Below are 13,009 nucleotides of genomic sequence, written 5' to 3'. Positions count from 1 at the left end.
GAGGCAGGAGGACTCCTTAAACCCAGGAGGCAGAGGTTGCAGTGAGCCAAGATTGCGCCACTGCACTCCAGCCTGGGTGAAAAAGCGAGATTCCGTCTCAAACAAACAAACAAAAACTATTATGTATTATATGTACACGTATATATATATATATATATATACATTTTTTTTTTTTTTTGGAGACAGGGTCTTGCTCTGTCACCTAGGCTGGAGTGTAGTGGCACGATCTCGGCTCACTGCAACCTCTGCCTCCCGGGTTCAAGCAATTCTCCTGCCTCAGCCTCCCAAGTAGCTGGGATTACAGGTGCGTGCCACCACACCCAGCTAATTTTTGCATTTTTTAGTAGAGACAGGGTTTCGCCAGGTTGGCTAGGCTGGTCTGGAACTCCTGACCTCAGGTGATCCACCCACCTCAGCCTCCCAAAGTGCTGGGATTACAGGCATGAGCCATCACGCCCAGCCTTCAGGTATACAGGAACCAAGAGATAAGAGCAGTAACAAATTACTACAGATTTAAGTATGAAATAAAAATATCCACTGGATTTGGCAATTAAGTTACTTGTCAAAGGCAATTTATATCCTGATTAAAACATACATGGTAGTATTTTCATAAAGAATGGTAAAAAATAATATAAAGACAACTGGCTGCAAAGAAAAAATGAGAGGAAATGAAAAAACTTTCTTCACTCTAGTTAATTATTCTACTAGAGTGAAGACAGGTTTGTTCATTTGTTTGTTTGTTTTAGGACAATAAGGATTTTTACCATATTCAAACGTCAAGGGGTAAAAGTCAGTTTATTTTTTATTTTTATTTTTTTTTGAGACTGGGTCTCACTCTGTACCCAAGGCTGGAGTGCAGTGGCGTGATCATGATTCATTGCAGCCTTGACCTCCCAGCCTCAAGCAATTCTGGCATGCCACAGGTGCACGCCACCACGCTCGGCTAAGTTTTTGTATTTTGTAGAGATGAGGTCTCCCTATTTTGCCCAGGCTGGTCTCAAACACCTGGGTCCAAGCGATCCTCTGACCTTAGCCTCCCAAAGTGCTGGGATTACAGGCATGAGCCATCACGTCTGCCTGGAAAAGTCAGTTTAGATGTAGAAGTTTTACATATTTAGCCAAGTATTACCTATGCCAACATAACTTTTGTTGTTAGTGTTGAGATAGTAAAAATAAAATTTGTATCTCTCCACTTATTTTCATTTTATCTAAGTGTATTCCTGAACCAACTAACTTGCATACTCTCCCTCAATACAGTATTTATCTGCTTTAAATTGTAGGCCTCATAGAAAAATCAGTATGAGTACACAGGAGGTTGAGGTTATCTCAACTTTTTAAGATTTCTCCAAATCTTCCTCCTATAGGGAACATAATCCTGAAATCACACTCCAGATTCATCTTTATTTTTTATTATTTATTTATTTATTTTTTGAGCAGAGTCTCGCTATTCCACCCAAGCTGGAGTGCAGTGGCATGATCTCGGCTCACTGCAACCTCCGCCTTCCGGGTTCAAGTGATTCTCCTGCCTTAGCCTCCTGAGTAGCTGGGATTACAGGAGCCCGCCACCAGGCCCAGCTAACTTTTGCAACTTTAGTCGAGACAGGGTTTCACCATGTTGGCCAGGCTGGTCTCAAACTCCTGACCTCAAGTGATCTACCTGTCTTGGCCTCCCAAAATGCTGGGATTACAGGCATGAGCCACTGCACTCGGCCAGATTCATCTTTATACCCCAGATCTGGTATGTGCCAAATTCTTCTAGTCATTCAGTATTCGTGATGTTGTACTATAAAAGATTTCTACAATAAGAACAGACAGAGCTCCAGAGAGAAAACAGAACATAATCTAAAACAGGTTTAGAATGAACAAGATTTGAAGGATTAAAAGGATTCCAGAATTACAAATATTTGAAGGATAAAATAGTGAGATATTTATTTGCTTTATAAAAAAAAAAAAAAAAAACCTTCAATTTAAGTTTACCTGAAAGTGTAGAGCAACTGCAGGTCTGGCCATCAATTTATTGAAATGTTCATTAAACTCTGGTGAAAGAATGTCCTGTGATAATGTTTCATAAGGATCAAATGCTTGCTCCTATTTTTTTAAAAAAGAGAAAAAGCCTTAGGTTTAAAAGAATATATTTTCTACCAATACAGTACAGATTATTATCACTTGATCCCAGGAGTTCGAGGTTACAGTGAGCTATGATTGTGCCACTATATTCCAGCTTGAGCAACAGAATGAAACCCTGTCTCAAAAGAAAAGAAAGAAATGAAAAGAAAAAAGAGAAGAGAAGAAGAAAGAAAGATTTATTTTCCCATTAGACTGGCACAAATTAATGGGATATCTGCAGAACCAGATATGAAAACAAAACAAATTTTGAAAAAAAGAATTAAAAAGAAAAAGAGTAAGGTAATACCCAGAGTTAGTGAAGGGAAAGGGTGAAGAAAGAAGGAAGCTTACATACACTGGAACTTAGCTGGAAGGGAACGTGGCAAAATGTTTCGAAGTTCTAAAAATGTATCTAGTCTTTAGCACTAAAATTCCACTTCCAGGAATATATCCTTAAAAATGATTAGAATATACGGCTGGGCGCGGTGGCTCATGCCTATAATCCCAGCACTTTGGGAGGCCGAGGCGGACGGATCATGAGGTCAGGAGTTCGAGGCCAGCCTAGCCAACATAGAGGAACACCGTCTCTATTAAAAATACAAAAAATTAGCCAGGCATGGTGGCGGGTGCCTGTAATCCCAGCTATTCAGGAGGCTGAGGCCAGGAGAATGGCTTGAACCTGAGAGGCGGAGGTTGCAGTGAGACGAGATTGTGCCATTGCACTCTAGCCTGGGCAACAGAGGGAGACTCTGTCTCAAAAAAAAAAAAAAAAAAAAAAAAAAAAGATTAGAATATCAAGGCATAGTACAAGTACGTTTGTTGCAGTGTTGTTTACAATAACAAAAAAAAAAGGAAAAAACTCTACAACCTATGGATAACAGTTAAAATATGTTATGTGGATAATAGCTAAAATATGTTATGGTGTCTCCATATAACATCGCATTATTTATACTTAAAAACTGTGTTGAAGTATATACATTAACATGGACAATGTTTATGATATACAGAGTAAAAACAGTAAGTTATAAAATAGCAGGATCCTATTTTTGCAAACATACATTCGTATGTATGCACAGAAATACATAAGGATAAGTTATCTCTGGGTACTATAAAATAAAGTGACTTTCATCTAATTTATATATCTCTATTTTTCTGAATATTTTTACAATGAGCTACATTATTTTTATAGTCATTTAAAAGACAACAAAATTGTTTTTACTCTGGAAAACATTAAAATAATATAAACTTTCTTTCCAACTTTAAGTTTAAAATCCACAGAAGGTAAAGAGCTATGGTCAATAAAATCTATCTTCCTTCATCTTGAACATACTTACCACTAAAAAAAAAAAAAAAAAAAAACCTAAATGTTACTACTCTAGTTTATATACTACTCTAGTATATAAACTTTCACTATAAATATTCCCATAAACACACTATAAAGAAAGTGTCACTATATAGGCAATGTGATTTTAGTTTGTTATCGGTTAAATCTTAAATATCTTTTTATAATGGCCAGTGGTATCTTCTAATTTTCATAAAGAGTATCTTACAATTTTTTTTTTTTTTTTGGAGACAGGGTCTCACTCTGTCGCCCAGGATGGAGTGCAGTGACACGGGCTTGATCTCCCAGGCTCAAGCAGTCCTCCTACCTCAGCCTCCTGAGTCACTGGGACCACAGATGGGTACTCCCATGCCTGGCTAATTATTTTACTTTTTTATGGAAATGGGGTCGCACTATGTTGCCAAGACTCGTCTCTAAATTTCTTACTACAGCATTTAGGACTTTAATGAGAATATAAGTAGTTTTGTAAACTTACTTCTGCCAAATCTTCAAAACAGCTGCCAGCTAAGGGATGAGGACTGCTTTCATCAGTCATTTCAACTGTGTCTTCAATCAAACCTAAAAGTTTCACAGTCAATTCATGTATATCTGAAATGTTACTAAAAACCTTTTCGATATCCTGAAAAAAGAGAAGGAAAGGTTAAGAAACGTGAGATTGAGAATTCTGCTTTAAAATTACTAAATATAAAAAGCAATATAGGTTACTCGAGGCACACTGCCTATGGAGTAGCCCTGTTCCACAAGAAACAGTACTTCTGCTGCTGCTGTACGCTGCCGCTTCAGCAGAGGTTCCTACCATTGTCATGCCTTTGACTTCTTTCCTGGACAAAGCCAAGAACTGTCCTGAGCTAAGCCCCAACTGTGGGGCTTACCTGCCCTGCACCAAATACATCATTTAATTTATGGGTGATACTCGTTTTCTACATGTTTTTAAATTTATGGAATAAACTGCAGAATTTCTTTAACTAGCAAATCTTTTATTGGGAGCATGATTAAAGCTATTATTATCACTTTTGAACAATTCGTATATTATATAAAGCAATATATTTGCATTAAATGTCAATAAGCTATAGCAGAATTTTTGCATTTTGCTCTTGGGAAAACTCATTCTTTGTAAAAATAAAAGTTATTACATGTGAATGCATTCTCATTATAAAAGATTCAAACACAAGACAGAGAGAGTAAAATATGAATGTTTACTTTCACGCCCCCCTTACACCCGTGACCCTCAGAGGTAGAAACTGTTAATAGTTTAGTATGCATTATTCCACTATAAAATTCAAACCATTTTCAAACATGTACATCTTGATGTTAATGTATTAAAAGATGGAATCATACTGTGTATTCTTTTAACTCGGGTTGGAGAGGTCAACATACTTTGGAAATAAAGAGATTTGCTTGTACAAAAAAAAAAAAAGAAACAATATAAGAGTTAAGGGTATATCTTCATTCAATCTCAAATTAATATATTCCAAGACAGTAAAAATCAATCATGAACAGGAAGAGAATTTTAAAAATCTCTTAGATAACAGACAATAAAAATACTACAAAATATAGATTCTAGACAGTTTTGTTAAATCTAAAACCTTCTACTGTGGATGATTCTAAGCTACTTTTTACATAAAGAATTCTGGCATTTGAGTGTTTTAAAACTGGCTGAGATGCTAAAAGACTTGATCAAGGTCTTACAGAGCCCTAGGTTTTACTTATAGCTTAGGCTATATAGTCTTATAGGTTAATGATAAGAGCTGGGATGAGAATGAAGATAAACTCCTAATCCTGTTACAATCTGGTTTCACAATTTAGGGCCCATCTCCTGGATCTGAGAAGGAATTACAGATTTCATCCAAGCTCCCATCTGTGAATTACAGCCATGCACTACTTAAAGACAGGGGTATGTTCTGAGAAATGCGCTGTCAGGTGATTTTGTCATTGTGCAAATATCATGGCGTGTACTTACACAAACCTAGATGGTATACTACAACACTTAGGCCATATAGGTATAGCCTGTTGCTCCTGGGCTACAAATCTGTACAGCATGTTACTGTATGGAATACTGTAGGTAATTGTAACACAATGGTAAGTATTTGTGTATCTAAACATATCTATATATAGAAAAGGTACAGTAAAAATATAGTATAATCTTACAGGATTACTGTCATATATATGGGTATTTATAGTCTATCACTGACTAAAACATTGTATGTGGCAGATAGCTGTATATCTAGGATAAGACAGGTTCAAGCCCTCTGAACACAAACATATCATATGACTGACCATCCTGGTTATGGCCAACTATTATTCACTCTGGCATCTTATAATGGAAACATCACGGGCTTTGGAACCTGACAGACCTGAGCTTGGATTCTGGCTCCACCACATGTGGTATAATAGGAAACATATTTTTGGTCTTTGTCCCTGGTTCCTGTCTCAGAGCCCCTAAAATGCTAATATCCTGAGTGATAATAATGTCTTTTGTTATTCATAGAGTCCCTTTCATAAATATTGAGTTTATGCTAATGAGGTTACTTACAGTAGGGCCCCTAGATAACCTCATGATAGGGCCAGTCACCAAAAAGACCAGATGATTAGAGGATTGAAGGGTTACTTGAAACCAAACTGACTCATGAAAAAAAAGAAAAAGGATCAGAGGGTTGCAACTTTCAGCCCCACCCACTAACCTCTAAAAAATTGGGGAAAGAGCCTGGGAAACATGGCAAAACCCAGTCTCTACAAAAAATAAAAAATTAGTCGGGTGGGGTAGTGTGTGCCTGTAGTCCCAGCTACTCAGGAGGCTGAAGCTGGAGGATAGCTTGAGCCCAGGAAGCAGAGGTTATGGTGAGCCAAGATGGTGCCACTGCACTTAAGCCTAGGCAACAGAGCCAGACCCTGTCTCAAAAAAAAGCAGGGGCAAGAGGCTAGAGATCAAGCTCCATAAAAACTCTTGATGAGCTTCCTGGTTGCTGACCTTGTGGAGGTGCTAGGAGAGTGGCTTGCCCCGAGAGGGCTTGGAAACTCCGTGCCCCTATACTTTGCCCTGTCCATCTCTCCATCTGTATCCTTTTAAAGTCCTTCATAATAAACTGGTAAACATGTTTCCCTGATTTCTGTGAGCTGTTCGACCAAATTAATGGAACCCAAGGAGGGGGTCATGAGAACTCCAATTTATAACTGATCAGTCCGGAGCACAGTTCACAACCTGGGACTTTCAATTGGCACCTGAAGTGGGAGACAGTCGTGTTAGGACTGAGTCCTTAATCTGTGAGATCTGACACTATTTCCAGGTAAATAATGTCAAAATTGAGCTAAATTATAGGACACCTAGTTGGTGTCCGCAGGAGAATTACTTTGGTGTATGGGGAAAAAATCCTCACATATGTTGTGGCAGAAATGTTCTGTGTTCTGTGTTGAGTGTGAGGATTAGAGAGGGGTCAGGCGCGGTGGCTCATGCCTGTAATCCCAGAACTTTGGGAAGCCAAGGCAGGCGGATCACCTGAGGTCAGGATTTCGAGACCAGCCTGGCCAACATGGTGAAACCCCCTTTCTACCAGAAGTACAAAAATTAGCCAGGTGTGGTGGCATGCATCTCTAATCCCAGCTACTTGGGAGGCTGAGGCAGGAGAATCGCTTGAACCCGGGAGGCAGAGGTTGCAGTGAGCCGGGATTGCACCACTGCACTCCAGCCTGGATGACAGAGCAAGACTCCGTCTCAAAAAAAAAAAAATTAGAGAGGAAAAACTGTTTTTCCCTGTTACAACATGCCAGATGAATGACCCTGGATTAGGAATGAAAAGGACAATAACAACAACTAACATGTATTGGGCACATTATATTCTAGGCACTCTTCTAAGCACTGAAATGTAATAACCTAATATCCTTATTAGATAGGTACTATAATCATCCTCATTTTACAAATGAGGAAACAGAGGCATAGAGCAGTTAAGTAATTTGCCCATTATCACACATTTGATCTGCTAATACCCAGCTCATAAGGTTCTTAGGGTTAAATTAGATGATTTCTGTAAAATGCTCCTGGCACATATTAGGCCTTCCAGAAATGCAAGCTTTTTGAAAACACAGGATGAGGGGCAAAAGGAGTAACTTAAGATAATTTTTAAGTCATTCACTTATTTAATATTTGCAGAGTACTATGCTCTGATTTTAGATAGTCTTTACCTCAAAAGTTTATATTTTACTTAATGCTAAAAAAATTATAGTAGATACAGAGACAGATAAAAAAGGAATTCTCTCTTCCATCTGACCCTTTAGTATTAAAATAGACATTTTCTGTCATATCAGCACTAATCCAGTGAAAAGAGACCCATAAAAATTAATTCCTGAGGAATGAAAACTGATGGGACACAAAAAGACAAAGATAACATTAGCTGCCAGCATTTATTAGGTTTTTATTCTTCATACCACTAGAGACAAAATCCAATTGTAATGTGGTAGAAAAGAAGCCACATTCAAGATCAAGCTCTATAACTAACTTGATTAAGATGTTAATTTCCAGCTAGGCACAGTGGCTCAAGCCTGTAATCTTAGCACCTTGGGGGGCTGAGAAGGAAGACTGCTTAAGCCCAGGAGTTCAAAACCAACCTGAACAACATAGCGAGACCCCCATCTATATTTTAAAAAAAAAAAAAGTCAATCTCCTAAAAGTAAAGTAGAGATGATAATATCTGCCCAATCTATCCCTCAGGATTGTTATAAGGGTCAAATAAAATAGAACAGCACTCTGAAAAAGATAAAGTTCTGACTACTTATGATAGTATTCCCAGTGGGAGTTATTATAAACATTGTTAAACTAAACATATATCCAAAAGAAAAAAAAGTAATTGCCAACTAAAACACTTTCGATTATCATTTAAAACTCATTCTTTTGGAAAATAATGAGAAAAGCTAAATCTGTTCCTAACTTTAAATACTCAGCCACCTGTGTCTGAGTATCACTCTTATTTACTCACATTATAGTTATTTTGTGGAGGAAGTTAGGAGGTACAAGATAAATAAGACAAAGGCTAAGTATCTTTTTTTGAGCCGAGGTCTTGCTCTTTTGCCCAGGCTGGAGTGCAGTGGCATGATCATGGCTCACTATAGTCTCAAATTCCTGGCTCAAGCAAACCTCTCACTTCAGCCTCCCCAGCAGCTGGGACTACAGGCATGTGCCATCATGCCCAGCTAAGTTTTAAATTTTTTTGTAGAGACTGGGTCTTGCTCTGTTACCCAGGCTGGTCTCAAATTCTTGGCCTCAAGCAATCCTCCTGCCTCGGTTCCCAAAACAGCTGAGATTACAGGCATGAGCCACTGCACCTGGCACCTGGCCAAGACTAATTATTACTATTATTATTATTATTGTTTTTTTTTTTTTGAGAAGGAGTCTCACTCTGTCGCCCAGGCTGGAGTGCAGTGGCGTGATCTCCGCTCACTGCAAGCTCTGCCCCCCAGGTTCACGCCATTCTCCTGCCTCAGCCTCCCGAGTAGCTGGGACTACAGGCGCCCACCACTATGCCTGGCTAACATTTTTGTATTTTTTAGTGGAGATGGGGTTTCACCGTGTTAGCCAGGATGGTCTCGATCTCCTGACCTCTTGATCTGCCTGCCTCGGCCTCCCAAAGTGCTGGGATTACAGGCATGAGCCACCACGCCCGGCCAAGACTAATTATTTTTAAAGTGCGGGCCAAACATAGAGACATGGAAAAATAAATCATGTGATAAAGGAAAGAAAGAAAAAAACCTTTTTTGTTTGTTAAACATGGCATTCTGCATAAACTTTTATTTTTAAAAGTTCCACCGTTAAAACTTTATTTTTTTTAACCCCATGTATTCTGAACTTCAAACTAAAACTTTAAACTACTGCCTTAAGGTACTTACCAAAAGACAGAAAAATGCAGAGGTCTTTCTTTCCTAGACCATACATCTTTTTCACCACCTCCAAATGAATGACTCTAAATATCAGATACTGCGTAGTGGAAAATGCTTTCACCCTAGTATAAACCTCTTTGTAATTTTGTGCCTAATTTTCATTGTCACTGTACCTATTATATTAGTATAACAATTCACATATTTATAAAGCCCATAAATACATAAAAGTATTTTTAATGTACTCATAAAGTATTTAAAGTTACTATTTATGGGCTGGGTGCAGTGGCTCATGTCTACAATCCCAGCACTTTGGGAGGCCGAGGTAGATCACTTGAGGTCGGCAGTTTGAGACCAGCCTGGCCAACATGCAGAAACCCCATCTCTCTTAAAAATATAAAAAAATTAGCCAAGTGTGGTGGTGCATGCCTCTAATCCCAGCTACTCAGGAGGCTGAGGCAGGAATTGCTTGAACCCGGGAGGTGGAGGCTGCAGTGGTGCGAGCCGAGATCGCACCACTGCACTCCAGCCTGGGCAACAGAGCAAGACTCCATCTCAAAAAAATAAAAAACAGTGACTATTTATGATTTTAAGCTGGTCTGATTTTTTGGGGTACACAGAATTTCAAACCCAAAAAGGTACTTACAGAAGGTTTAAACAGCTTTCTATCAGAAAGAAAGGCTTCTCGAAACACTTTTATGATCATATTTAATTCCCGTAGATACTGTCTTTCTTCTGCGATTTCAGTTCTGACAAGATCATAGTAGTTTAATTCACCGGAAGAACTAGGTTCATCTTCACAGAGAGAAACCAAACCTATGTCATCCTGATCAAACATGTCCATCAAAACCTGAGAAACAGAAATCAACAATGTATAAATTTATTTTCTTTACTTTTATAAAAACTGCCTCAAAGTACTTGAAATCTATATGTTGTTAAACAGGGCTGGGTGTTGCAATCCCAGCACTTTGCGAGGCCAAGGCAGGAGGATCACTCGAGGTCAGGAGTTCGAGGCCAGCCTGGCTGACATGGTGAGACCCTGTCTCGACCAAAAATACAAAAAAATTAGCCAGGCGTCGTGGTAGGCACTTGTAATCCCAGCTATTTGGGAGGCTGAGGCAGGAGAATTGCTTGAGCCTGGGGGGTCAAGGCTGCAGTGAGTCATGATCACGCCACTGCACTCCAGCCTAGGTGACAGAGCGAGACTCCATCACACACACACACCTACACACACACACATAAATAATAAACAATGAGTTGTGTGTGTTATAAGTAAATTTATATGATACAACCTAGAATAAAAGGAAAAAAGTTGTTGAAGGTGGGAAATATTCAAATAAAATCGAGTATGGCAAAATAAATATTTCTGGAGATATGAACTAATGGTGAAATATGTACATATATATATGTATATATGTGTACTGTAATACACACACACTCACACATAATAGCAAAAAAAAAAAAAAAAGCAAGCCTGTCTTTTGGGAACAATAATCTGAGCCAAAAATCCCAGTTCAGCCACTACTCGACTATGATTATGAACACATTTATTCTTTTGAAAGTCACACTCCTTATGTGTAAAATGTAACTGATAGTAAGAATTCAATGTGGCAATGTATATAAAATGCATACTACTACATCTAGCAAATAGTAGGTACTCAACATGGTAGTTCCTTGCCATATTATAAGGATGATAGTACATATTTGAGTAGGGTTAAAAGGAGAAAAGTGAAATGCTACTATGGTAGAGGCACACAATAGATCAGTGCAATGCATTTCTGATGCACATTTACTACAATGACCACTGCTATTATGTTCATTTGCTAAACCCAAACATCTCACAGATGCTTAAATTGTTGTAGCAACCACTTCTTCTTTCAGAAATGCTACCATGGACTTAGGTCAACCAACAGGCAAACTAGCTGTAAATCAAAGTGAAAAAGAAAGTTGACTATACTTTTTTTTTTTTTTTTGTGAGACTGAGTCTTGCTCTGTCACCCAGGCTGGAATGCAGTGGTGTGATCTTGGCTCACTGCAACCTCCGCCTCCCAAGTTCAAGTGATTCTCCTGCCTCAGCCTCCTGAGTAGCTGGGATTACAGGTGCACGCCACCATGCCGGGCTAATTTTTTTTTGTATTTTTAATAGAGACGGGGTTTCACCATGTTGGCCAGGCTGGTCTCAAACTTCTGACATCAAGTGATCCACCTGCCTCAGCCTCCCAAAGTGCTGGGATTACTGTTGTGAGCCACTGCGCCTGGCTGTGACCAACATTTTATAATTAATAATAGTTTTTTTTTAAATGATGAGACCTAGTTAATTATATATTTAAGACTGACCGAAAAGTACCCAGAGAGTTCAGCATAAAGGTATACCCTGAAAAAAAAAGTAAAAAACTTCAAAGGGGTGAGAGGAAATTCTGACAACACAATAACAGATATTCATTCATTCATTCTGAAAAACATCTACTGATCACAATAAACTGTACCACATGTTAGTAAAATATGCTAATAAAGTAAACATGAACTCTGCCTTCCTAATCTTTTTGAATCTAACGCAGAAATATCTTATAAGCATCTTTTAAATCTGGTCAGCTCTCTCCATCTTACTGCAGGCTTTAGATTACTCCACTAAACAATCACCATCTCTTACAAAGATACACAAGTTTCATAATTTGATCTGCCTGCCACAGGTCTTCCCAACTCCAGTTCTAAAATCATGTTACTAAAAATAAATGATACGTAAAAATGATACTGGATTTCATTGCCTTCTGCATAAAATCCTAACTTCTTTAGGATAAAGGCCATTCATAATTTAACTCCAACCCACCTGCCTAATCTCATGTTCTGTGACACTCTCAAATCCCTTCCCCATTGCTTACTCCATGCAATCCACCTTCTTGTCATTGAAGACCATCATCCCCACTTCCCAGCCACTTTAAATTTAATGAAACCAGTAAGGCTACACAAGGAATTTGGTGATGAAATCTGATTTCAAACAGACATGCAAAATAAAGGAAGGCATAAGACATAAAAACACACAGAAGAGCTACCACCCTCTTCTCTTCCCCACCAGAGACCCTTTTAGAGTAGGTCATACTTGCTAGCTATAACTTCTTGCTCCCATTCACTTAGCAAGCCCATTACTATATTAAAACTGCTCTATTGATCTAGTGTCAAATCTAATGGTGTGTTTTAGTCTTCCTACTTGTTTCCTCTAGTTTTTGACAAAGCTGACCATTCTCTCATTCTTAAAACTCTTAAAACTCTCAGGGCGAGGCATGGTGGCTCATGCTTACAATCTCAGCACTTTGGAAGGCCAAGGCAGGAGGATCACTTGAGGCCAGGCATTCAAGACCAGCCTGGGCAATATAGCAAGATTCTGTCTCTACCAAAAGTAAAAAAAAATAATAACCAGGCATGGTGGTAGACACCTGCAGTCCTAAATACTCTGAAGGCTGAGGTGGGAGAATCACTTGAGCCCAGGAATTTGAAGCTGCAGTGAGCTAAGATTGTACCATCACATTCTAGCCTGAGTGACAGAATGAGATCCTATCTCTAAATAAGAAAAAACACATATAAACCACCCCCCCAAACAATTTTTCTCTTCTTGGCTTCTGATACACCATTCTGTCAGTGGGGCCTCCTTCTCTATGACTTACCTTCTCTACCACCCACTCCAGGGTTCCATTATGAAAACTC

General features: G+C 38.8%; 1 protein-coding gene across 3 annotated transcripts in view; it reads right to left on the bottom strand.

Moving 5' to 3' along the window:
* Positions 1-13,009, bottom strand: part of SOS2 (SOS Ras/Rho guanine nucleotide exchange factor 2) — a 114,709-nt gene that overhangs the window by 59,563 nt on the left and 42,137 nt on the right. For all 3 annotated transcript variants that reach the window (XM_058429940.1, XM_032179211.2, XM_058429941.1), the window contains exons 5-7: positions 9,957-10,160; positions 3,924-4,067; positions 1,978-2,088 (exon numbers count right to left, since the gene is read on the bottom strand). In XM_058429940.1, the coding sequence (XP_058285923.1) occupies positions 1,978-2,088; positions 3,924-4,067; positions 9,957-10,160 (459 nt within the window). The remainder of the gene's footprint in view (positions 1-1,977; positions 2,089-3,923; positions 4,068-9,956; positions 10,161-13,009) is intronic.

This window comes from Hylobates moloch, unplaced genomic scaffold (assembly GCF_009828535.3).
Source record: "Hylobates moloch isolate HMO894 unplaced genomic scaffold, HMol_V3 SCAFFOLD_16, whole genome shotgun sequence".
In the NCBI taxonomy this organism is placed as follows: Eukaryota; Metazoa; Chordata; class Mammalia; order Primates; family Hylobatidae; genus Hylobates; species Hylobates moloch.
The sequence above is the reverse complement of the archived record's forward strand: the minus strand, read 5'-3'. Positions and strand labels throughout refer to the sequence as shown.